Source organism: Chiroxiphia lanceolata, chromosome 3 (assembly GCF_009829145.1).
Source record: "Chiroxiphia lanceolata isolate bChiLan1 chromosome 3, bChiLan1.pri, whole genome shotgun sequence".
Classification (NCBI taxonomy): Eukaryota; Metazoa; Chordata; class Aves; order Passeriformes; family Pipridae; genus Chiroxiphia; species Chiroxiphia lanceolata.
The window spans coordinates 56,922,264-56,948,879 of record NC_045639.1 but is presented as its reverse complement, the minus strand read 5'-3'; the positions used below and the strand labels follow the sequence as shown (position 1 = coordinate 56,948,879).

General features: G+C 41.4%; 1 protein-coding gene across 3 annotated transcripts; it reads left to right on the top strand.

Annotated features, from left to right (window-relative positions):
* HECA (hdc homolog, cell cycle regulator) lies at positions 1 to 26,604 on the top strand. Of its 3 annotated transcripts, none has more exons than XM_032681630.1 (5): positions 1 to 279; positions 15,395 to 16,435; positions 19,506 to 19,660; positions 22,269 to 22,310; positions 26,362 to 26,604. In XM_032681630.1, exons 1-5 carry the CDS (start codon positions 51 to 53, stop codon positions 26,440 to 26,442), a joined length of 1,548 nt encoding a protein of 515 aa, XP_032537521.1. In that variant the 5' UTR covers positions 1 to 50; the 3' UTR covers positions 26,443 to 26,604. The 3 variants fall into 3 exon arrangements, with proteins under 3 accessions (XP_032537521.1, XP_032537520.1, XP_032537519.1); XM_032681629.1 differs by having other exon boundaries at positions 3 to 279; positions 22,269 to 22,467; XM_032681628.1 differs by having other exon boundaries at positions 3 to 279; positions 22,269 to 26,604.
* The last annotated feature ends 12 nt before the right edge of the window (positions 26,605 to 26,616 follow it).

The window sequence follows — 26,616 nt, the reverse complement described above, 5'->3', positions numbered from 1 at the left end:
TGCAGCCGCCGCCGCTCGCCCGCCCCGCCGCGGCGGCGGCCGGGCCCGCGATGCCGAACCAGAAGGGCGGCAAGGGCAAGAAGAACAAGCGCGCCAACAGCAGCGGCGACGAGCAGGAGAACGGGGCGGCGACGGGCGGCGGAGCCGCGGCGGCGGCGGGCGGCGGTGCCGCAGGTGGCGGAGCCGGAGCGGCGGCCGCGGGCGGCGGCGGCGGAGGGGGCGGCGGGGCAGGCGGATCGGCGGCCGCGGGCGGCGCGGCGCCCGGAGACGTCAAGAGCGGTGAGCGGCAGGGCCGGGCCCCGCGGCCTCCCGCGGTGGCGCAGGCGGCGGCGGGGACCCGCGGTGCGGCGCGGGGGGACCCGCGGGGCGGGGGCGCACCCGGCGGGAGGGGATGTGCGGGCGGGTGCCCGGGGCGGAGGGCGGGTGTCGCCCGCGGCCCTGCGCGGCTGCTGCCGGCGGGATCTCCCCGGAGCGCGCGGCGGGGCGGGGGCTGCGCGCCGGGGTGTCCCCGCCCGGTGTCCCTCCCGGCGGCCGTACTGAAAGCGGCCCCGCTGCACCGGGGGCCGTAGCCTTGGGCGGCGGGGGCCGCCGGCCCGGGAGCGCGGTCCGCGGGCAGAGCGCATCCCCGGCGGGCGGGAGACGCAAGCGCCTGCCGGCAGCGGCCGCGCCTCGTCGGATTCGGTGCTCAGTTGAAAAATCCCTGCTTTATTTCATCACGATTGAAAATGGAGTCCTGCTTTTCGGTCCGTTTCGTTTGCCGTTGTACAGCACTTGGGTTTGTCAGGGTAACGTACTCACTTTTTCATCAACCATTTTATGGTGCTTTTGGTCGGTGGGTTGAGTTTCGGTTCGGAGCAATTTTGGTAAGGTGTTTTCTTGCAGAAACTTGCGTTGCTATTCGTGTTTGTTTTACTGCAAAAGGATACGTCAGGCTAAAACTAAAGGCAGGCAAGGATTTTATTACACTTTTTGCTGAGCCAAAAAAACTCCACCTCTTAGGTCTGCTGCTGGGTTTACAAACTGTAGCATGGAGTCCCTACTCTTGACTGTTTTCGTTTCCCAAGTTGGATGTCAGCTTCTTACTCTTGATGCTTTACAAAAAGTGAGAGGGTAGCTACAATTGGTTCTGTGCTTTGTGGTGGTAGTTTTGCCTTGGCTGCTTTTAGCCACAAAGGCAGTTTCAAGAGCCATAGTTTAGTTTTCAAGATGTCTGATTCCCGTGTATTATTTAATGGAAACTTTTCCTTGGAAATATTAGCAATTAATTACGAATCACTTCAGCTTACAGGGTGTTTGCCAGACTGCTTTTGTAAGAGTATTACTTACTCCAGAGAATCATGGAGAATGCTTAGAATTTCCGTTTTCGGTTTGTTTTGGTCTTTTTCTTTACTATGTGCTTTAAGTGAGTGAACAACGGGGGGAAAAAAAGAAAAAGAAAGGTTACCAGGAGTTAGAGAATTTCTAGAGCATTTTTATCATAACTTCAGTATGGTGTGCAACGTTCACTTTGCAGGTGGTGTCTCATGCATGACACCGTTGCCTTTCATTTAGGTGGGGAAAAGCAGTGTTTGGAAATTTTTTTGCTCAAGCACAAGTGGCAGCAGAGGTGCATTTCTGGTATGGCTTTTTGCCTGTGGATAATGAGGTGGTGTTCCATCTGCAGATACCCCAGAAGGTGATGCCACTGAACACTGGGTGGTGGTACATCTTGCTAGCTGGACAGGTTGTTAGTCTTCTTCAGCTGTAAGACTGTGTGTGCCAGGTGCCTGACGTATCCTTCCTCTGTGCTGGCCAGCTTCCTCGGAAGTTGAGACTTCCCTGTTTGAGATCTAACCTGAGGTGCTCCTTTATTCTCTCTCCCTGCTTCCGTATGACTTCAGTGTTCAGAAGCATCCTTGACTATTTTGCCAAGTCTCTCCCCTCCCTGTTTTTTCCCCCCTCACAACAGATGTACAACATCAGCTTTGACATTTGCTGTAAGTGCCTGGTCAGCACACCTGATCCTTGCCTTGACAGGATCATTGCATCTAGTCGTACCTTTCTTTTCAGGTAATTATAAAGGCTGGAGGAGTAGATGTGGTTGCTAGCTTTATTTTACACTGGCTACTGCCCATCAGATAATCCTGAGCTGTAAGTTTCGTGAATTGTATTCTCACTGGTAAGTCCAAACCTTTCAACAGTTTTGGTTCAGGAGATGAAAGGAGAAACTGTTCCTGACATGCTTCAGAATTAGGAATCTGGCTCTCACATGCGAGGGAAAAGATTAGATGATGATAATGGATTCCCCGAAGTCTTCAAAACCGATGAATCTGAAATGAAACTCTGTACTGTAGCCATGGCCTTGGAGACAACTAGCCCATTACTAGACTCAAGACACATTTGTAAGAGGCTGTTCACTTTAGGGTTGCTTGATCACTAAGCAGTTTATGGAGGATGTGGCCTGCTGTAGTGAGTGGTGAGGTTAACAGAGTTCTGATGTACACAATCAAGCCTCGCTTATTCATGGGAGACTATCTGGGTTGCAGATTAAGTGTCCTGGGTGCAGGGAAGCTCTTCACTGTGCTGCTTTTGGATTGTGCAGCTTCATGCTGTGACTCCTGCTACCCAGGTTCACTGGTGCTGTGGATCCCCAGGCTCATTCTTCTCTCCTGCATTGTCACCATATGCTGTTCTAGAGTAATTTGCATATGCCTGGTCTTATCAGTCTCCTACTCTATCTTTACCCTGGAAAAGCAAGGGATGGTCATAATAACATAACCTGTTTTCTTTCATTAATGTGACAAGACAGAAGTATGCAGAGATGAAAGCATCAGATCTAATAGTTGAAAATGTCTGTGCAAACCTTGGCTTTGGATCATGGTGTCAGTATGACAGTCTAATTATGCAGTCACATCAGGACTCTGCTTCACTCACGAAGAAATAGTGATTCGGATATGGGGTTTTTTAAGTTTTCAGAGTTCATTCTGTGTTCCATGTATTATTTCTGCCCCCACCCATGTGCCATAATGAAACAGAATTTTCTAATTTCCTCTGGGCTTATCCGTGCAGCTCTGACTAGTGGTGCTATGTAGTAGGGAACTGCTGTTACAGCACCCCTTTACGGTGGAAAGTTGTTCCCTTTTACTTTTTGATAAATTTTGCTTCAATCCCTGCACAATTTTCCCTCAAACTATCATTCAGTGTTTGGCATGATATCTGAGAAATACCAGCTTTTCCCTTGCCCCAAGAGGGCAACTATTTATGCTTTTCTGTTGTTGTGATGTTTTAATTTTTGCATGTTCAGAAATCAAATTGTGCTCGAAGGATTCTAGAGTCATACGTGGGAATCAGGAAGACAGAGAGCATAACCACTGACAGATGTGATGGCTTTTCTCCATCTTGCACTGTGATTTCTTAGCAGGTATTGGGATGATGCCTAGAAAGAGGATTCACATTCTGTGGCTGTGCCTTTCATTCCTCTCTCTTCAGTTAGACCAAGCAGGAAATCTGTATATAATAGAGTAATCTTTCTTGATGAAAGGAGTGGTCATTTTCTGCATTGAATGAGGCACAAGTTGTGGGAGAGAGAAGTGTGGGTTGTGGGTAGAGTAGTTTAACAGTATCATAGTGAACAGGGAGTCTGAGGTGTGGTGTCACAGAAAGCCTCATTTCTTAGATTCCTTGTCTTTAGAGTGATTGAATAATGTTTCTAAAATGGTTTTAGTTTTCTAGATGGTTTTCTGGGTTACTTTTCGTAACCAAACTGAAAAATCTGAGCGGTTATCATGTAACGTTATGCCAGCAGCTGCATAGGATTGTGCAACCTCGTTGACACCAGCATTCCTGATGGCAGTAGTTGGTTCCCTTCATCTGTAGACATAGAGAAGTGTAACATTTTGTGGATACTTTGCCCTGATCAGCAGAAGAGGACGATGACCGATGGGGTTTACTTTCAGGTCTGAGGCTTTGAGTAGCAAATTCCTATTCTGTTCCTGCCATGCTGAGGCTGGGCACTTCTACGCCATCAGCTCCAGCTGTTTTATCCCTTTGTCCTCTGAACTTCTAGCTTTAGTCTCCACATGCTGTTGTTTCTGACCCTAAAATTCTTTATTCTGTCCATTTTCTTTGACTGGTTTCCATTCTTGGTGTCATTGTCCAGTAGACCCAGGTCCTCTTCCTGCACTTGGTGGTTGCTATCTTAGCATCTTGCTGCTTCATCCCCTTGTCCTTGTCACTCTGGTCTCTCCAGCACTGGTGCTATGAAGAGATGAGAGAAAGAAAGAAGCTGGCTCTCCCTACCTGTATTTTCCCCTTTAACATGGGGTTAAATAAAGCCAGCTTAATTAAATTCAATGAAAAAGCTGTTCTTGAATTGTTGTCTTAACAGTATACTGGCCACCTGTTTTAAGACCATAATTTTCCCCTTCTGGTATAGGTCAGCCCCTAAACTGCACAAGTGTCAGAGCTGGAAACTTGGTGGGCTGTCAGGTGGAGTGGTCAGATTTGTGTCAGATTTGAACACTCTTTACCTAAGTTTCACAAATTTTTAAGACTTATGTACTTTCAAATAAAAATGCTAATGTAGAACAAGTGTACGAAGAAGAAAATCAGCACAACAGTGACTAATGTGTTGAAAACTGTGACTGGCCAGCAATTATGATTTACTAAAAAACAGAAATTATATCCTGGAGGTGGGATAGTTAAAGAGGGCCAGAAAATTTGTCAGTGCAATGTTTAATTTAAAAACGTATTTTCAGAGCATGAATTGTAGTAATATTTAAGCCTGGATTAATATTTGCTGTCAAATGTTCCCTGCTGCATATAACATTCAGTTCCAGTTTGGCACTCTAATGATATTCAGTATTGGCACCTTCTGATTATTTAGCCTGAGGGAGTCCCATTGATAGCAGTGAGGCCACCTGGAAAATTAAGTTTCTTTTCTGTTGCAGTGACTACAGAATTTAATACCTATTAATTTACTAAAGGGAAATAATTTTGCTTCATAATTCCATTGCATTCGTCTAACTGCAGAAATCAATTGAATGCAAATTTTGCTGTCTCAATGCAAATCAGGCTTGAAAGGACTTTCATGTTAGTTTTAGAATTTTTAAAACTATGCAATTACATGCTTTGGTAGCAAATACAGTTCATGTTCTGCAAATCTTTGCAAATGGAATCATGTCTATGGTATTAATGAATAAAACACATACTGTTCTTTCATGCAAGCACGTACACACCCATTTAAGGTTTTATTTTAAAGTTATTTGCTATCAAAATGGTTATCAGTGACCTGACAGCATTCTCTGTTCACGTGATTAGTCATTGCTCAAGTGTAGCGCTTTCATGAGTAAGGGTTAGGCTTGATGTTTGTTCTGTTTCATACAAGGAAGTACAGTTTTTGAACTGATTCCTTTCTTTGTCTGTACTCATCCCATATCTTACTCCCAGTGATCTAACAAGTAGTGACAAAACGATTTCTAGTCCTTGGAGTCATTTGTAAGTTTTCTTCAGCCTTGCTTACAGCCTTGCATATTGAAACATCCTTTGAGATTAAAGTACTTTCATGACTGGCAGGAATCCATCCTTCTCTGCTTTTTTTCCTGCAGCGTGTGTGAGCGAAAAAAATGAAGGTAAACCTTGCATCCAGCTCATAGTAAAATATTCTGCCAAGGGGAAATTTAGGTTGAATATTAGGAAAAAATTTTTACAGAGAGAGTAATCAGACATTGGAATGGGCTGCCCAGGGAGGTGGTGGATTCACCGTCCCTGGAGGTTTTTAAGATGAGACTGGATGTGGCACTTACTGCCATGGTCTAGTAACCATGGTGGTATTGGATCAAGGGTTGGACTTGATGATCTTGGAGGTGTTTTCCAACCTGGTTGATTCAATGATTCTGTGATTAAAGCTAATCTTCAAGGTGTCTAAATTATAACAGCATCAGTAGGGCATGAGCTTTCTTTAACAGTTTTGGTAGAAATTCAGGTAATTTCAAAGAGGCCTCTTGAAGCAGTAATCTAGTCACTGGAGTGGGTAATTCCATTTTGAAAACTTGCAGGATCTTGAGTGGAGCACTGGCATTTCCTGATTTTAGTGACATTTATCTTGAGAGCGTTCACTTCAACCTTCATATCTTTCTCTCTGTCTCTGAATCTGTCAGTCCTCCTTCCCGGGCTTGAGGGGGATGTTGCTGTTGTTCCTGTCTTGAATGACTGCTGGGAGAGGAGGTAGCTTCTCTTAGAGCCTGGCTGTTTGAGTATGTCTGGCACTCTCAACCTCCACTTCTGTGCTACTGATACCCATTTTGAGAGCAGTGTGCAGTTGAGGTTTCTGTGTACTGCACAGATGCCAAAGACGGTACATGACAGGGCTGAGAGCCAGCAGAGCATCGTGAGGGAGACGTCTATGGGAACCGACAGCTCCTTGCTCAGGAGCTGCTGTCTTTCAGAGATTCTGGGTACTGCATCTCCTGTTTCCCACTGAGTTTCTACCAGCTTCTTTAGGCTTTAGCATGGGAAATAAAGTACGGTCTGTCACACTGAAACTTGGGAAGGATAGCCCAATGACAAAAACATCCCCAGACTTGAAACTATAGGAGGTGCTGATACCACTTGATTCAACCTATTTTCTTTTCTCTTCTGCCTTCTTGTGCTTTTGGACTGGGTCTGGTGGCTAACTGGCTCTCAGTCTGGGTGAGTCCAGCCTGCAGCATTTACATCTGTACTTGGTATTAGGGTATCTACTGCATGCCATGGCTCTCTCTTTATTCCCAGCATGAGTTGGAGTTTGCAGCTGAAAACTTACTAGGCAGGTGCATTAGAGTCTTGCTTTACTTATTAAAATGTCTGTTTCTTTAGGCACCAAGGTTAGTTCTCCATAACAGTTCAAGTTATTAAAAGCTCTTGGAAGACTAAAATGAGAGGGTTTAGTGGTGGAAGTGCTCTTCTGTGAGGATGATTCATGTGCAGACTAAGCAACAACCAATGTTCAAAACACATAAAGGCTCACCAGTCTTGAGGTAGTCACTAATCTCTGCATTCACCACAGTAGAGGTTACCAGAAAAATCCACCCAATGCTGAGGAGCACAAGGAGTCTTCCTGGCTAGGGCACGATTGCATATGGGATATAGAACCAGTTGTTGCCTGACCTCTTTAAACCAACTTGGAGTTTGCATGGGAGTATCAGGAGTGCATTGGCTTTAGTTGTCCTGGTGCTGATACAGCTAGAGGCTTAGGTCTGTTCTCTTTGGTATGGTGAATTGGGGATATTTTCAGTTGAATTCAGGGTACTACAGCACAAACCAGGGCAAGATTTCTCCTATGCAGAGAGGGTCTGCACATCCTAAGCAAAAGCCAAAGCTGGTGATTGAGTTGTTGTCTGTATTTGGATGAAACATATTAAATGCAAATAAGTTGACTAGATGATAACTGTGCAGATTATGGTGACTTGTACAAGACCATGTGAATTCTCATATGATGGATTTCAACAGTGTAGGCAGTTGGTCCAGCTTGGAGCACAGATGGCTGTGTAAACAAACTGCAAAATTATTGTACAGATGTAAGTGCCTATCCTCCTTAGTTTGTACAGTTTTGTGCTTGACTTTCTGCCTTACTTTGGTGAGGTGATGGCTTAGCTGGGAGTGGGTGGTTGAGTGAGAGCCTCAGATAACTGACTTTGTATCACATGTTAGTTGCTGATTTCATAAACAGCCTTTAGGTCAGGCTGTGCTGTAAGTTAGAAGGTGTTAATGTGGCAGGTATGAGTTAAGCCTTCAGGATTTCCATGGCATCTTCCTACTGTTGTGTAGTTTCTAGGCTTCTTATTTTTTTATTTTGAAGAGATTCCCTTGGAGGCCAACTGTGGAATTAGCATAAGTGAAGTGCATGGAGATAGTCCTGTCGTCTGAATTCCCAGATGAATCAGAGTTTGTGAGCTCCAAATTACCTGAAATCCTTTCTAGGGGAAGGTGATCACTTCATGTGACTGCTCACTTAATAGAATTAGTGACATCTTGCACAGGGGGTAAAGCATGTGAAGGAGCTAGGCTGCTTATGGCTTTGTTCTCCTTAAGACCCTTCTGAGCATAAATATTGATTGCAGCTTACCTGGTCCTTGAGGGTAGGACTGAACTCCAGATTGGCACCTCAGTGGCAGTATGTAGGTGCTTATGTGTATAAAACTACCAGCCAGACCGCCTTTGTGATGAGGAGTTGTCTGGAGTCAGTGGCACTGTCTGTTGCTCTCTGAAAATGGAAGCCCCAGCTTCTCTTTCCAAGAATGTGTGAGGGAGTCTCATGACACAGAAGAAAGCCTGTGTTAAAGGTGGCTTGCCACGAACTGCTGTCTTGTTTTTTCCCTTCCCTGTTGACTGGAAGCTTTAATATTGATCTGTTGGTAAAGATTGCTTAAGAAGTTTTGAAGACATATCACTTATCATCAGTGAGTGTTACAAATATAAGCAGTGAGCTGAACTATTTTAAAAGACTTCTCTTACTGTTTGCTAACTGTTGTTTGCTGTTGTTGCTTCACTGAAGATCCAAGCCTGCCTTTTGGATCCACTTGGGAAATATTTTTTCTCATTCTATTCTTCTGCTACATTCAGGCTCTCAAGAAGGTGGTTGATCATCTCTATATTGCCATATGATTTGTACTGTTTAGCCAGTTATGGGTATGGCAATACCATTTTATCACATCTTGATAATCTTTTGAATATTAGATTGTATTCCAGGGTTCAATCAAGCAAACAATTAGTTCAAGTTTCTGTTCCTGTCTGTTTTGTTGTTGTGGTGGTGGTTTATTTTCTATATTACAGCTGCATTACAGTATTAGCACAGTAGTATTGTGTGACTTCAATTAAAATAAAGCTATGCTGCTGATGGCAGAGGAAATTCAGAAGATTCTTGCAGATGGTTGGTAAGGAGTAGCCTTCCATGGGAATGACTCAGCTCTGGTTCACACTGGCTGAGTGAACAATTCCTAGTGTGTAGGGTTGTGAAGAGAGCAGTGTTCATGGGAAAGCAGAGTAGAGGTTAAAGTGCTTGATTTGCAAAGTATGTGTCCCACAGATACCCCTCTGGCCTACGTAATGTGCTGGCAAATAAAGTGTCCTTGGCATAGGTGATGAGATGGTAGAGTAACAGTAGACCAAGAGCAAGCCATAGTAAATGTCTTGCAACTGATCTGGTGCCAAGACCTTACCTTTTTTTTTTTTTTTTTGGATGATTTTGTTTTCCAGACCCATAACAACCTCCTGTTGCCTGACAATTGTTTTAAGGTGACAGTAGGGCTGCCTTTTCCAGCAGCCACCGCACTTCCCTCTCCTCTGCCCCCAGCCTCACATGTTTAACACCTCCCTTGAGCTTTACCAGCAATGGCAAGTCTGTGCAGTGAGCTGAAACCTGTGCTGACGAGTATGGGAAATAATTATGTGTTTCTGTCCACTGACTGAAAAACTCTGGTGCTTAACACAATAGATAATGTGGGAGCGTGGCGGGGGAAGAGCCAATTTTGCTTTAGGCATCTACACTGAGGACTTGGAACAAATGAGAGCAGTCACGAAACTGAAGCCATGGAATCATTACATTTGGCTTGCTGGATGCAACTTTGGTTTTATGATGGATGTGTAAACAGAAGTAAACAACATTCTCCTCAATTTACTTCACCAGAGGAAGTTCCTCAGGCAGCCGTTGTTCTGCTGCTTTGATTTGGGTCATGAAATGGGAAGGATGGTCTTCATATACCCCCTCTCTTTTTTATTAAAAGGTAGAAACCAGTTCATGTGGGCGTTTTTTTGTTGAAAGAGGTTTATCTCAGATGTCTGTTTCTGTTCCTGGCTTTTACTGATGTTTATAAACCTGAACAGAAAAGCTGAGGAAAAGCCAAACAACCCATTCCAGCTTCCTTGCAGTCTTCTGTCATGTCCTCGTTTTTGAAAGAAAAGTTAATTTTGTGGTAGCTCTGTCAAACCTAAAACACAACCTTGTTTAAACAATGAGCTGTCTTTGCTCAAATGTATGTTTGTGTGGAATATTGTATGTCACATCTGTTTTTGAAGAAATTTCTGTACTGCTCCTTGCAACTATTTTCAGAATTACTGTTCCAAATCATTACAGAGGAATATGAGAAAACCTGGTTTTTTTTTTAATGCGGAAGCATAACTTCTGGAAAGAAGCAGCATGCACCTGTAGTTGCACCTTGACAGCCTACATTGAAATACACAAAACTGTACTCTGTCTTGCTTTGTTCTCTTAGGCTGTGAAATGCATCTTGAAACTGAGAGTTAAATAGAAGTTCTTTTATCATTATTTTGGCATTCTTTTAGAAGGGGCAGCTGGAATAATGGATGCTGCTCTCATACCAGGTAATCTTTCATTTTTCCTGAAGTTCAGTTTCATAACTTTGGAAACCAGAAACCTGTTGAGCTGCTACTTGGAAGCAAATTATATTTAGGTGACAAACCAGCTTGGGGCTGCAGGTGTGGATGGGCAATTTGGCCTTGTGAATTTCTGTTTACTCCCCATTATCATCTCTATTGACAGTAGTCATTGCACCACTATCGTAAAATGTTAGAACGATAACGACTCTGATTTTTTGAAGAATATCTCAAAATACATTTTTAGTTATGGGAACTACAAGGGCTTGATAACAAGAATTTTGAAAGTTTTGTAGTACTGTAATAAACGCTCTGTCTCATCTATAAAACGGTGATTAAATAGCCCAGACCACTTTCGAGGATGTGAACTGATGGAAACAGGTCTTCACATTTGCTAAGAAGTGGCTCCCATACTGATCTGAATGCTGTCTCTTTTGCTCTTAAGTTATATCTGTTACCGTGAACTGGGAAAGTTGCACAAAAATAGCTGTTTTCTGTTTCTCATTTATTCTTTATGCAGGAACATGTGGCATGATTATGTTTGGCAGGAGACATGGATGGAGAGAAGTCTGCAAGGGATGTTCAGTCCTGTACAGTCTGTTTTGTACAGATAGACCTGCTGGAAATGGAAATGTTAGGCAGAACCAAATGTTGGCTTGAGGCTTCCGTATGCTTTTCAGGTAGTGGAGTTTTTTGCTTTCTTAAATACAGGGATACTATAGAAGTGGTAGAACTTTCTACTGAGACAATTTTAATTAGCCATTCTGGGCTCTTCAGTTTTTCTTGTGGAAATACTGCTGTAGTTTAATCAAGACCTTCTGCAAACCAGCAGACTTCATAATAGCAAATCTGTATCAGTGAAGGCAGGTGTTTTGACTGGCATGGCGCAAACCGTGCTGTGGAGCACGGCAGCACGGCAGAGAGACCTGTTAGTTTTCTACTGAGTATTTCTTATGCTGCTAAAGTGACAGTAGTGAAGTGTCAGGGGAGTGCCCAGAAGAGCTGAGTAGAGACCAGCTTCTCCTCTTAGCAGCAATGGTTTCCAAAGTGATCTCAGTACCACGGTTTAACAATTCACTGGTGTCTTTTGCAAGGGTGAAGGCTTTTTCATTCTCTTGCTTTCTTCCAGCTGCTCTAGACCTGCTTTTGCTATGGTGATTAAGTGACCAGCCGATTCACACTGGGTAGATAGAAGATCAGGTGAGGTAATGTCTGAAGACATAGTAATCATCTAGTTAACTTAAATGTTGAAGAAGACATCACTGTCCAAAACTTGAAGCTTTTTTTTGCTCATAGTTATGCTGTATGGGAAGTTCCTCAGGTAATCTGACATCTGTAAGTTCTCAAGGAGAAGCTGGAGAAGATCTCATTCCACAGTATACTTCCATTGACCAACTAGGAAAAGGGAAAAAAAATATGTTGAAAGTTGCCCTTACGTTAGCCTCTAGACACCCAGTACATGATCATAATGAATAATTGTGAACATGTTCTGTGGAAATCATGGACTGTGGTAATTTTTTTTGTATTTCAGTCACTTATTAATTTCATTTTTTTGCCACATAGCGAAAAGTCTGTAAACTTCTCAGGGGGCTAGAGATCATATGTTTTTGTGTACAAAACAAAAAATATGTTCAAAGGCTAATCAAGAAAACGCTTTTTTTAAGTCAGTTAACTATGCCCGTATGGATGAACAAGTGTAGGGTCTTCATTCAGTTCTAGACTTCTCTGTATAGTAACTTTCTCAGCTGTCAAGCATAATTATACCTGCAATTGTTAGAACGTTTACTATCTGAAACATGGGGAGAGTACAAGTGGATTTTTGGCATGTCCTTCCTTTCCTGCCTCCTTGTGGTGGTGGTAAGGAACATGTATCAAAATAGATGAATACAGGAAATGCGTAAGTGAGAATTGTTCATGTTAGTACCTCTGGTATAGAAGGAACCTCTGAAAAGTCCCTAGGGAAAGCCTCTCTCGTCTATGTTCTCTCCAATTTGGTAATGTGTTTTTAATGACTGAACATATCCCTATTTTGAAATGAAATAGTCTTTTTCTGCTTTAAAAGACAGTTTTTGGCAATGTACTTTGCTTGCAGTTTATAGGCGAGTCCTTGAAGGAAAAGTGTTGCAGAAAATTCTCTGTGCAATTGGTCCACTTCTGGCATTAGAAACAGAGGCCAAGAAATGAGGTGAAGGATGTGGCATCTTCCAGGGAGTGGCTCAGGAGAGTTTTTTTTGTGCTATTTGTGCCTGTTTCTTCTGTACAAATAAATAAGTCTTAAGAGATACAGTAATTTTGAATTTACTCAAGGTAACCTTGAAGATTTTGTTTTGTTTGTTTATAGCATTTTACAAAAACTTGTTGGGAAGGAGCAAAACACCTAGTGTGGTAAAGATCCCTTGTAAAACATCACGTGTATTGCTGCTGGAGGACAGGTGATGATGGGTAGTGTGTCTGTTACTTAGAGTCTGAGTAAAAGTAAACGTAGCAGTGTAAAACCTATTATTCCACTTCAAATTACATTGTATTATTTATGCTAGCAGTGATAAGAATGGGATTAAAAACAGTGCAACCAAGTGATGGTTTTTTTCCCTGCTTATCAGATAGAAATTTAAGGTCCTAAGGAAAAAAATTCTGGATCATGATAGTCTCTCTCAACAAGGCTCTCTGTACCTCTGCTGTAGATCTTGGAACTCTAGCTGAGGTGGGGGAACAGCAGGGAGCTGTGCTGTGTTGTGTACATGGGGTGAGGCAGCACTTGACCATGGAATACCCTGAAGGAGTCTACTAGTATTTGAATGCAGCCATACAGAGGTTAAAAGGCAGCCTGACAGCCATGTTGGATCAGTATTTTCTTTTTGTCTCTTGATCCAACATTTCCTCCAACTGCCAAAGAATTTGTTGAGCTGTGGTGCTACCCTGAGTTGGTCTAGTGATTACTTTAATGGTTGGGGCATCTTTGCCTCTATAGGTCGCAGGAGTCAGAAACCACATTTGTAATCTGGCAATATATTCTGTCACATTCGATTCTCCCCAGATCAAACAATTTGTATGCTACCACAACAGCCTTTGTACCTTATATATGTTTGCTATTGTAGAGTATTATAAATGGATAAATGAATACCAGTTTATACCACAGTCGGATATGATGGATTCCATTCCCTTATGGCTCCCTGTACTGTCTCAAATTATTTATCTAAATCTGCCCCATCCTCTCTGAAATCAGCTTCTGAAGGTGGTTCAGGGGTGCCTTCAGGAGCTAAATTTCAGACAGCCGTAGTGGCTTTTCCTAATGCAGTAGTTGTGGCTAAGAAATCCTGAATCAGGTCAGCAAAGTTACTTGTAATGACCACGTGTAAGTGATGAGATTACCTTTTCCAAGTATGGATCTAAAGTTTTTTTAGCAAATTGTAATAAATCATAAATTTCTAGAAAGAAATCAGAAGTCATGAATATTTGCTAAAGCTTGTTTTACTATGGGATTCATAAGAAGAGGATCATTACAAGTGGAGGAATTAGGAAGACAGAAATGCAGAGAAGAAATATTTGTAATACTTGAATAAGCATCTAAAAAGTTCATACAGAAACTCCAAAAGAAAATTTCCAGCCCCTTTTGTGCCTCCCAGCTGCAACAGAGCAGCCAGCAATGGGAGTCATATGTAGTCCTGGGTATTTTGGTGAAGGACCAGAAAACGTCATGAGTCAATAAATGCAGAACATATTTTTGTAGAACATTTTTTGTGTGAAAGCTGACTTTGTTGCCAGGAGATGATTGAAGTAAACTGTTGTTTGCTCAATGGTATAGCAAAAGCTGCTACTTTGATGATGAAAGACCATGTGGCATTTGTTTTTTTTAACCTGTTGGTGCTGCAGAAGTATTTGGTTTGTGAAATGTATCTATCCAGGAGGTCAGTGGTGATGACATAGTCTGTATTTGCCTAAGCAATGTAATGAAGGCCCTCCTTTCTGTACTAGGAATATAAGCTGTTTGTCTTGCTTTTCAAAGTAGTCTGCTTCCTCCTCTCCCTAGCTGTTGTCTCTTGCTCAGTCCCAAAGAAAAGATCGATTCCTGCCTCTCCCTGTGATTGTGAAGCTGGGCTGTATTGCTTTCTTGTTTTTCAAACAGTGTTCTCTCCATGTGGTCTCTCAGGCTTCAAAGCAACCCTCAGAAACATTCACAAAGCTTTCTGCTTGCTTCTTAAGGTCTTGAAACAGTATCTGCAAATGCTTGAGGAGGGCTAATGCTTGTGAGGTGTTTTGGTTTTGAATACTAAACACACTATGATGTTGTTTTGTTTCTTTATTCCTGCATTTTCATATCTACTTCCACATGCTTAACTCTTTCTGGCAAATACTGCTTTTTGCACTGACTCAGAGGTAGTGCTTGTGGCCCCTCAGTAATATGAGCCTGTGGTAGTTTGGTCTAGGCCTTCCTTGGTGACCAGTTTGTAGCCGAGGAAGGGCCCAGATCTACCCCGTATTCCCTATGATTTTTACGTAAATCAGACTATAAGAAGAAAGGAGGAAGGCCTTTGCTCTTTCCTTCCGGCAGCGTGGAGGTGCAGGTTCCCTGCTGTTGAGTCTGCCGTGTTGGGGAGCGAGGCCTGGTAAGGCCTTGTCGACCTTGGGAGGCGGAGGTTGCCGGCGATCATCCCGGAGCGACTCTCGGTTGTCCCAAGGAGAGTAGTGAGATATTTCTTTGCTAACTCTTTTAGTTGCTAGATATTGGGCTACTAATCAGGATATATATATATATATTTTATTTTGGTTTTGTTCCTTTTTCCCTTCCCCCTTCCCTTTCCCTTGTGAAATTGTATATATATTTCAATTGTATATAACTGTAACATAAGTGTAAATACATTTTTATATATATTGCTATAGCTGTCTCTCTCATTTCGTTTTTTCTTGGTTGTTTGGAGACTTGGCAGGGAGCCAGCTTCAAACCATATCAGGGCCATAAGAGCTTGTGTGTTTGTAATGGTGTTTAAAAAAGTATTGCAATAAATAGACCATTAAGTTATTAATGTATCTGTTTTATCTTCCACAGAAGCTCCTTGTGCTACTCCACTGATCTGTAGCTTTGGAAGGCCGGTGGACCTGGAGAAGGATGACTACCAGAAGGTTATATGCAACAATGAGCATTGTCCTTACAGCACTTGGATGCACCTTCAGTGCTTCTACGAGTGGGAAAGCAGCATCCTCGTCCAGTTCAATTGCATTGGCAGAGCCAGGAGCTGGAACGAAAAGCAATGTCGCCAAAACATGTGGACCAAGAAGGGATATGACCTGGCTTTTCGCTTTTGCTCCTGTCGGTGTGGGCAGGGTCATTTAAAGAAGGACACTGACTGGTACCAGGTGAAGCGAATGCAGGATGATAAGAAGAAGAAATCAGTGTTGGAGAAGAGTACGGGAAGGTCTGTGGCAGAGTCAACAGAGGAGGCCAAAAAGGGCAGGCCGGCTAACAAGCCCCAGAAAGGCTTGAGTAATGACCTCCAGCGAAGGCACTCGATGGACAGGCAGAACTCCCAAGAGAAGGGTGTGATGGGTGGCAGCTATGCCGTTCGTTCACCTTGTGTCTCTCCTGGCCAGTCCCCGCCCACTGGCTACTCTATTCTTGCCCCCACGCACTTCAGTGGGCCTCGTTCCTCACGATACTTGGGAGAGTTTTTGAAGAACGCCATTCACCTGGAGCCCCATAAGAAGAACATGGCTGGTGGGGGCATGTTCAGGAATGCACATTTTGATTATGGGGCAGCTGGCTTGCAAGCGCATAGGTCGGGACACTTCGATGCTCCTGTGCAGTTTTTGAGAAGGCTCGATCTATCTGAGCTGCTCACTCACATCCCCAGGCATAAATTGAATACTTTCCATGTGCGGATGGAAGATGATGCCCAGGTGGGCCAAGGGGAAGACCTTCGGAAGTTCATCCTTGCTGCTCTCAGTGCCAGCCACAGGAACGTTGTAAACTGTGCTCTATGCCACAGGGCGCTACCAGTGTTTGAACAGTTTCCGCTGGTGGATGGGACCCTATTCCTTAGCCCATCAAGACATGATGAGATTGAATATGATGTTCCCTGTCACCTTCAAGGTACAGGTTGTCTGTCAGTCATGCTAGGTTTCATTAAATGATGGAACTGCCTTCTGTGCCCTGTCCCCCTCCATTATAGATTTTCATTCCTATTCTGCATTTTTAAGGAGTTCAGTAAAGCCTAAAGTAATGTCCAAAGTACTCACGTGGATCAAATCGAAACACTTAGAAGGAATTACAAAAAGCAAATACTCTGTAGGAACATCCATGCCTTGTGTTTGTGTTTACAACTAAAAGATTTCTTATCTGATTTCTAGGTAGACCATGGGAATGTTTTCCAGCCAATCTGTTTTGCATGCTCCTTTATCTGTCGTGAACTTTACTCCAAGATACACATCAACCTTTTAATTTTAAAAGTGCGGTGCCGTAGCATGGGTGAAAGTTGTATTTGTACCACTGATGAGGGTGAGGTGCCTCTCATTTGCTTTCAGACCAGAGAATATCAGTTTTGTTTTGTAGCAAACTGTTATTTTTTTCATATGGAAAAGACTATAGTCTGACCTATGTTAACACTGACCTGGAGAGGTTGGACATAGTAAAGGTAAGCTTTTAATATGGTGGGTTGAAGCAGCAGTGTGGTAGTGAGGGTTTTAGACTTATTTCCGAACTCCTACCTGTTTGAACTGTGTCCTCATCATGTCCCAGCTCTGAGATGAGACCAAGGCATGTGTTTTTTTTCTCCTAGAGAAACAAATGAATGTGGGCTAGCTAGCATGAGCTTCAGCTCTTCCTGAAGGCTCAGACTAAGTGATCAGGTTGTATACAGCTAGACATGCCTGTCCTGCAGCCTACTGGCAGACAGCATGGCTAAAATAAGTCAGAGTATTCATAGTTTGGAGTTCAGAAGCATAGAATTATATGTTGAAAAGTGTGTTGGTAAGTGATTAATGAGAGGTATTTTAACATTGAAGTTTCTCACCTTTTAATAAAATTTTTTATGTCCCATGCACTGTCATAATATATGTTATGTAACATTCCTTTGCTCAACAAACTTTGTATTTTATTTTTTTCCTTTCCTTAAATCACTGTGCACTAAATCACTAAACTGTATTCGTGCTGACATTATTGTTTCTGTCTTGCCTAATATAGTTCAAGGAGAAAAAACAATAGGCAAATATACATGCTAAAAAAGTTCCAGGATAAACAGAATATACGTATATGAGATAACAATGCTTATTTGCTTTGGTGGGGAGTCAAGCACAAGGTGCTTGTCATGTTATCAGTACTAATAACTGGTTTAGTAATAATGTAACTCATCATTTGTTAATGTTTGCCACTAAGAATGAAACTCTGTGAAATTTTACTTTTTGTAATTAATTGCTTCTTAACCGTTGGATGATATATCTGAAAAACCTGCTCAGACAAGTTGCTGTGAATAATTAATTGTTAAAATTTTTACCTCCTTGTCCTGGGTAAAATGGTTTATTGTCAGAAGTGCGCTTTGAAATGAAATTTTTAAGCTGTAAGGTGCTGTTCCAGACTGTTATTTTCTTTTAAGTACAGCAAATTACTTCTTTTATTTCAGGTGGGTTTAAGATACCAGGTGCCTTGTTTCCTTTATAACAAGGATCCTGAAAATTAAGTGATAGGGAAATGTAGTATCTTAATGTGCAGAAACAGTGCAGAACCTCAGATGGGGAAAGTTATGTATCTTCTGGCACAACCCAACTTCTGTGCGTGGAATTATTTGAACATCACCAATGTCAATTGCTTGCTTTAGGAACAGAGTTTATTGTATTTGCGCTTTAGTCTCATTGCATCACATTTTCTAAAGCCAAATATGCCAGTGTGGAATAACTCAATTTTTACCAGCTCATACTAGCATGTTTACTTAGTATATATATTTTAAGAAGAGTCTGTTTTCTCTTCTTGTTTTTCTAAAATAGTTGGCTTAAAAAACCAAAACAAGCTAAAACCCAAACTGTTAATTTCAGAAATGTCTGATATAGACTAATCATAAATTATTAATATTTTGTTCCCATATATCTAGAAGAGATACAGGATGTGTGTCTGTTAAATTACAGTTTGTGATGTGTTCTGTACTTTGATGCTAAAGAGCACAAATTGCAATCCAAAATGAACACATATTATACACAGTCCTGTTATGTTGCTGATCTGTAACTGCAGTACTGCTTAGCTTTGTATTTTCTACTGGTGCAAAATATGGTATGTTACAGAATTAGTACTCTATGTCAGCCCACTTCTAATAGCCAACTATTAAACTACAAATCAATTTAGTCATTACAAATCAGGCATAATCTGTGTGCCAGATCTTTGTAATTTGTGTAGGGTTTTTTTGGTTTTTGTGAAATTTGATCTCAGATTTTGCGTTGGTGATTTTAATCACATATATGTGGTGAAAATATTTGATTTCCAAGTCTGAGACACTTGATTTTTTGAAAATAAATATAACTCAGGCTTTGAAAGTCATTGTGCATACAGAGCCTAAAGTCATGATAGTCATAGTTCTGAATGGCATGTTAAACTCTGTATGTGTAATACGTAATGTTTTTAAATATTCTTAATGGACGGTCAGAAGAAAATACATGAAAAAAATTATTCTTTTAACTGTTGTTTTTTCTATGGGGATTATTAGATCCTTAGTTCCCTCTTTGCTGGAAGATTCTGGCAGGTTGTGAAATGAATCTGTACCAAGTTTGCTAATAAGCTTCAGCACTTCACTTCTTCTGTCAGGTAGGGATGAAGCTAGGGCAAAATCCTGGTTTTGGAAACACAGCAGCTGATCTTACAGCTTAACCTGGCATCTGTTCTTGAAGGTTTAGCAACTCCTTTTATAAAATATTTTGCTAAGTTCTACCAGCAAATGATGGAAGGGAGAGTGGGCAGGGTGATGACTAATTCCTGAGTTCTGCATCCATGGCAAATAGCTTCAGTCAAATCCTATGTATTTCCCATAGAGAAGCTTTTTATACTTTTATCATTCATCATTTATAAAGGAAAAAAAAAAGGTGTGATTTGTATCACTAAAGATCAGATAGCACACTGCAGAAAATGTGACTGTTTTAATCTTCTGATTTGTCTCATGAAGATATGTCTTTCCTGTCCACAGGAAGGCTTATGCACCTCTATGCTGTTTGTGTAGACTGCTTAGAAGGGGTTCACAAAATTATCTGCATCAAGTGCAAGTCCCGATGGGATGGAAGCTGGCATCAGCTGGGAACTATGTATACCTACGATATTCTGGCAGCATCTCCCTGTTGTCAGGTTAGTACTATACATAAATAAGACTCTAAGGTGAAATTGCTGCTGTTGATAAAGTCAAGGTTTGTGTATCTCTTCTCCCTTTCTTCCTTCCATCCTTCTTTTGCAGTCTATACCTATGAGTGGAATACAAGAAAGCTGACTGGGTCCCTGTCCCTTTGTCTTAAGAGGTACAAAAGCCTATAGCTAGACAAAAGGCATTGCAATGGTCAATGGTTAATACTTTTGTTTTTAAATAAAGCCCCCTTAAATGCATTTGCTATTAAATCCAATGCCACATCACTAGCATCAGATAGAATCCACATTTTCAGCAGCTGTTTCATGTTTTCAGGTTTTTTTAGTTCATAAATCATGTTTTATCATAATTTTAGCAAAAAAACTCCAAGGGAACAGAAAGGTCTAAAGTGTCTTTATGCTTGGAGATTACTCAGCTCTCCTTAATCTTTACCATGACTGACTCTGGTGATGGTGCTTCATCTACCACAGCCTGAAGCAGCGTAGTTTTTATTAAATGCTCACCTAATCTATACCTTGAGTGAGGAAGATCCAAGGCTCGGGGCTACTCCAGAGCAGACATGTGCCCAAGACAGTAGGTTAGTTAGCATTCAAGAGAATTGTCTTTGTGATGGACAGAGTACTTCTGCTGTGCAGGTAGGGGTAGACAGCTGCAAAAGAAGCATTTGTCTGGGAATGATCTCAGTGGTCTGCTCCAGATGCTCAGACACAGAGGTGTTGTTGGTAGGTTAGGACAGGAGCCTCGCAGAGATGCACGTGTTCAAGCTGTGCTCACTTCATGGTGATGTGCATACTTAAGAGCAATCTAAAATACCATTTTGTCAATATGAAAAATGGCAATTTATTTTAAATCTAACATATTTACAAAAATGTGTTGCTCAAAAGAGAAGTGGTGTTTCTGCTGCTAATTAAGATGACATTGATAGCAGTTATAACTACAGACAGATATACTGCCTCCAAATTTAGTGTTTCTTGAAAATGTAACTTAAAAAACTAGGGACTTTAAAAGATAAAACACTGATGCTGACTTGCTATCTTTGTAAAAGGCAGCAACTTTAAATCTGAATTGCTTCTGTAGAATGTATAATACAAGAATTAAGAGCTCATTAAGACCCTTAATTACATGATTAATGGACAGTGTGACAGTACATGGTATCAGAACTGATTATAAAATCATTAACTGCAGTGACTGTAGTTGCCAGATAATACACATTATTGTTTCACCATGATTGTTATAGGTGATTCCATGCATACAGAGGAATGACATTTAAATATAGTATATGATTTAACTCCAAATTGCCCTGCTGATTTTATTTTGAGTAATTTCATGCCTTATTTCAAAATATTTAATTCTACACCACAAATTTACATGAAGGATAAAGCCTCTGTCAGGTTACTAACACTTAACTGATGTGCTGGACAGTAGCAAAGGAGAAAACACTTTGGTTAAGAAATTAATAAAAATTCATAATCTAATAGATTGTATTTCTTAGAATTTCTGCTTTTCAAGCAGAACAGATGGCTGTGAAGCTGTTGATTAGTTTCTTTTTGAGTCTGGTCTCAACAGGAATAGTACTTTAATAATTTCCTCCTCTCCTCATCCAGGAAAATCCCTTAAATCAAGGTGGCCATAAACAATACTTTTTTGTTCTTTTCAGTGAAGAGCTGAAGCTTTCATTAGCGTATTGGGCTGTGAGGTTAAGCTACAGTACAGCTCAGGCCCTTGCTGCTCTTTTGCCACCTTTACTCTTAAACTCCTTTACAATCTCAAATCCCTTCTGCTGCTTCTGAAAGACCTGCTGAGCTTTCATGCTGCCTGTTGCTTTCTTTACATCAGATGGGCTGTATTTCTCAGCTAGATTCCTTCTGAAGGCTCACTTTTTTGTAACAGCTGAATATTAACGGCTCTGTCTGTCCTCACCTTTGACCTTTAATTTCTCATATCCACCCAGTTAATGTTGCTTTTTTCTCAGTTGATTTTGTAGAATAGTTTGTGTGCTTGAAGTGATGTTTAGTTTGTGTATCCTGATAAGTATTACAAATGGTTAAATAGCTACTTAAGGTGACAACAATATCATGTTATGCTGATAAAGTAGATCGAGTTATACATTTGTTAAGCCAAAGGATTAAAATGCTGATATATTTCACGGACAGATGATGTTCAAGTGTCAGCTGAAATGGTTGAATTGCGTGGCACAAATATAAAATTTCTCTCTGTGCTTTGGGGCTTCATTAATAATTTATTGAGACAGCACTTCTTGTGCTGGAGATTGAGGAATTGGTTCAGAGATTAGGCAAAACAAAACAATCATTTGTGTACATAAACCTTGAAATTCTCTGCCTCTCGTCAGTCAGAATGGGACTTGACCTACTCTCCAGAATTTGGTGGTGATATTTAATGTGAAATATATGGTGCATACCTGTGAGTTACCAGTCCAGGTGAGGAATGTCCTTGCTAGCAGATCCCATTACTGCCAGTTTCCTGACTGACCCATTCTCCTGCTGGGGAGGGCAGGGGGCTGCCTCTGGCACCTTCGTTTTCCAGAGGTGAGTTTGGTTGTTTAAAAAGTGTTTTTTGTTTGTTTGTTGTTTACAGGCTCGACTGAACTGTAAGCACTGTGGGAAACCAGTAATAGATGTACGGATTGGCATGCAGTATTTTTCTGAATACAGCAATGTCCAGCAGTGTCCTCACTGTGGAAATCTAGACTACCACTTCGTGAAGCCATTTTCTTCATTTAAAGTTTTGGAGGCTTATTGACGAAAGCTTTGCTTTAGTAATAGCTATTTTATGGGTATTTCAACTTTATTACATATCTTTTTATAGGATTCATTCTGTGATGAAATTTAATTTCTTTTCTAACTGAAAGAGCAGCTTCTTTGTCAGTGTACATATTAATATGTATATATATATATATATATGTCGTTAAAACCAGAATCCTCCTGACAAGATCTCTGTGAAGGTTGGAGGCAAGCCAATTTAATGGCCTTTGAATATACCCCAAGTATGGGGTAAAGATCAGCTAAAAATGATTTGGGTTTATTTTTTTGTATAATTGTAATACAATTTATAGCAAGGGTATGGGGAGACATACAGGACAGAGAAATATGTCCAGTTGAAAAATGGATAGTTGTGTAGGGTTGTTCCTCCAGCTTGGTGAAAATGGGAAATCCTTGGAAAGAAATGGTTCTGTTAGTGCTGAATTCATTCAGCCTTTTAATCGGTCCTCACAGGCGCAGGAGCTGGCTCTATGCTGCTAGTCCCGCCAGTCCCCTCAGCAGGCTTTCTTTCAGATTTCCCAAAACAGGAGTAAACTAGGGTATCATGAAAAGTGAATGTAAATGTATGCCAGCAGATGCAATCTTGAATGAGGTTTTTTGTTTTGGCATAGCATCTTCATGCTATGTGTGTTTGATGTGCATTGCCCTCATGGCAATAGTGCTGCTTCCAACGGGGCTGTCATGTGCCCAGCTGGGTCATCTGCTCATACCAAAACAAGCTGGAGATCTTAAAATGCTTTATTTAACGGTATTTCTTCACAGACATTTTAGAGAAGGAACTGGCTGAGCTGAGTGGGTATGTGTTTGTATGTGCCTGCTGGGGCTGAGGCTTTGCTCCCTGCTCTAGACTGGTGTGACTGATGTGGCAGGAGAACCATGAAGTAGGATCTGGGCCCTCAGATCTGTAAGAGCTGAGAGGTACTGAGTACAAAACATGACATCACTTTTTAAAACAATTAATTGCTGCATCTTCATATTTCAAAATTGTGTTCAGTTTAGGATCTAAAAACATGGAGACATTTTAAGAAAGCAAACTTAGCATATTTACTTTCTACATGCCTCTGTGCTGTACATAACAGACTGCATTAGGCAGTGAATTCGTATCAGAGAGTTTGGCCCTGTAGACTCTGCAGTTGTTGTTTCTTGATTCCCATTTCTCCTTTGCTTAAATAAATTTTTTTAAAATAGGTCATTATTCTTTTGCTTGGTTTCTCAAATCAGTTGAGACTTATGGGAGGTTTGGTTTTTTTGCTTTTCTCTGTAGTGTATTTATGGAGTGTTTGTCCACTTGAGAAGTATGGGGGTTGTTTCTGTTTACGAGATGGGATTTTTTTTTTTCTTAAGTTTTTTTGTTTTCCAAATTAGAATCTTTTTAAAGAATGTATCTGTCAAAATCACGGTCTTGAAAATGGCCTTGATACTCTGCCACACTGGGAAAGAAACAAAAAAGTCAGAGGCCAAGAAAGTGTTTTTCCCATATTGGACTGGGAATTATGCTTTCTGCTAAGTTAAGAAATGGACATGCACATAAAACTCAAGCTGAATACCCATGTTTCTTTGTGTGTAAAAATGCCAAGTTCACGGTTTTATTTCCTGGCTATCTTCACTGCAGAATTAGCTTGTTTTAGCATTAGCTACTCTTTGAGTAATACTCAAGTTGCACAGAGAGTTTACGTGGGCACAAGTGACTTACTGCTAACTTGAGTGGTAATGTCCTTAAAAGCCACCCAGCTCATGTGATCCATTGCTAGTCTAAACAGCAGTGTTAACAGGCTGTGGTAGCCTTCTTCACTGGTGCTCTTCTCCTTCAGTCCTCGCTCCTGAGCTTGGTTTTGGGTCTGCAGCACATCCTTGGGTTTTGTTCAGTTGTCCCCTGTTTCCTCTTCAAGGAGAATTATGGGAAGGAATTTGAGAGACTTCTAACACTGTCCCATGGCTACCACAACATTACACCAAGCCCAGTTGCAGTGGGACCAGCACTGTAAAAATTGTTCACAGGAGCAGGAGCTGGCCTGGGCATACCTGGGCTGGAAGAAGGTTTCTAGGAGATAAAACCTAATTAGCTGTGCAGTGCAGACTTCCCTTATGGAGGGCAATGAAATTATAATTTGGATTAACTCCTTGGGAAGGATGAGCCCTTCAGCTTTGATGGTGCATTGAGCAGGCTCATGGAGTTAGGGTGGCTAACAAGCTTGGAGTTGCATTTACTGGCAGTACCATGAGAACCACATCAGACAGACAATGGCTAGACTACCCCAGCAGCCTGAAATCATGCAGCAAAGACAAAGGTCCTGTAATGAGAAACATTAAAGGATACATTTCTTCCTCTAGTGTTCGGTCTTGAGTGCCAGTCACACATGCCAGGAATCTAGGGTGTTACTTCCCACATAGGCTAATGGCATTGTGTGCCCACTTTTTCGTGCACTGATGAGGGGAGGTGTCACTGTACAATGCACATGGTAGGGGAGAAGTGGTATCTGGAGTCCTAGATACTTGTTCACTTGCTTCCCTTAGAGTAGCTTAATTTATAATTCTTTTCTTTAAGTTCTTAGATGTCTCTCTAAACATGTATGTGTGACAATCGAGAATGAGTAGATGTGAAGAAAAGGGAATTTGGCCAGCTCGAAAAACACAAGTGTATGGGAGAATGTGCAGTATATCCAAGTCAAAAGTAGGAATGGAGCAGACTGAGAAAATGAGAAGGGAGAAGCGTATTTAAAGTGTTAGCAGTGACAAGGATTTACATACAAATCTGTCCAAGAAAACAATTTAGTTCTCCATCAGCTTTTCCTTTTAATTCTGTTGTTAAGTGAGTCTTACCCGCTGCTTGAGGAAATGCCTATTTTCTTGCAAAACACTCTCAACTGGAGGCTAGCAGCACACGTAGCACTGTAAAAATGATCCTTGATGGAAACCATCTGAGCTACAGAAAGATTCCTCTGAACTTTCACTCCAAAGTAAATTGTCCCTAATTTGTAGAGGCTTTCCCTGCTTCTTGCTGGTGCTGAAACCTGTTCTTGGGTTACTGCAAAATGCAGTATTTTTTGTAACTGCAGATTGCAGTCAAGGAGTCAGCCCCTGCCTCTGGCCATGAGAGTTTTGCCTAAGTAGAAGGGCAAATGTAACTTCTTTGGGACATATTGGCTACTTTGGAGGTTAAACTAGACCACAATTGGCTTTGCTTTCTGTCTTGACAAGCATTGGAAGTAGTTATGAGCTTATAAATGTGTCAAAAGGGAAATTACTTCCCTAGCTAGAGAGCTGCTTGCTTTGCTTGTTCGGCTAAAGTTTATTCTTCATTATGTTTCATTTTTCTGGTGCTGTGTGTTTTTTTTAAGCTGGCCCGTGGTCAGATTAAATTTGCCTGAAATATGTTTTGTAAACGAGAATACAGTCCAAACCTCCAAACCTCTGGATTTGGAGGTTCATTCTACTCTCCTTAAGTGCACGTTACTCCTTGTGATAGTAATAGGAGTTGCATGTGCAAATGCTTTTCTTTCCAGTAGTTAACTCTCCTTTCCATAGGAGAGGCTTGCATTTAGATAGATTTCATATTTTGGATGTGTAAAAATGATTTCATCCATCAGTAGGATGTCTACAAGTAAATTCTGATGACCGTAACTAACCAAATGGACATCTTTTACATGCTGATGTGTAATTTGACATCTACCAAGGTGAACAGCCTAAAATTGTTGTTCCATCTAATGCTGCGGAGTCATTAAAACTACAGTGTTCTGTAGCCAGCCCATAGACTATCCTATTTGCATTAACATCTCCAGTAGTGAGCAGTGTATTCATGAGTTTAATTGGGAAAATAGGGAATATTCCTACAAGGGAGGCATCTAACCCAATTTCTTTCTTTTTTCCCTTTTCCCCCCCCCCATGTACTCTTCACTTTGCTGTAACAGGTAACCAAGGACAAACATGTTGTAAGGCCACTGGTGAGAAAACCCCTCGAAAATATACTTGTCCAAAAGGTTCCTTGTTGAGACATTCTTGGATTGCACTTTTGCAGATGGAAGAATATGTACATAGCAAATGAATGTTGATGAAATTAAAATAATTGGTTATGATATCAATTACATGTGTTGTTAGAGAATATTTTGTTGTGGCTTCTCTGTATTAAAAAGTAATAAATACCAGACAGCTAATGGTGTTGGTTC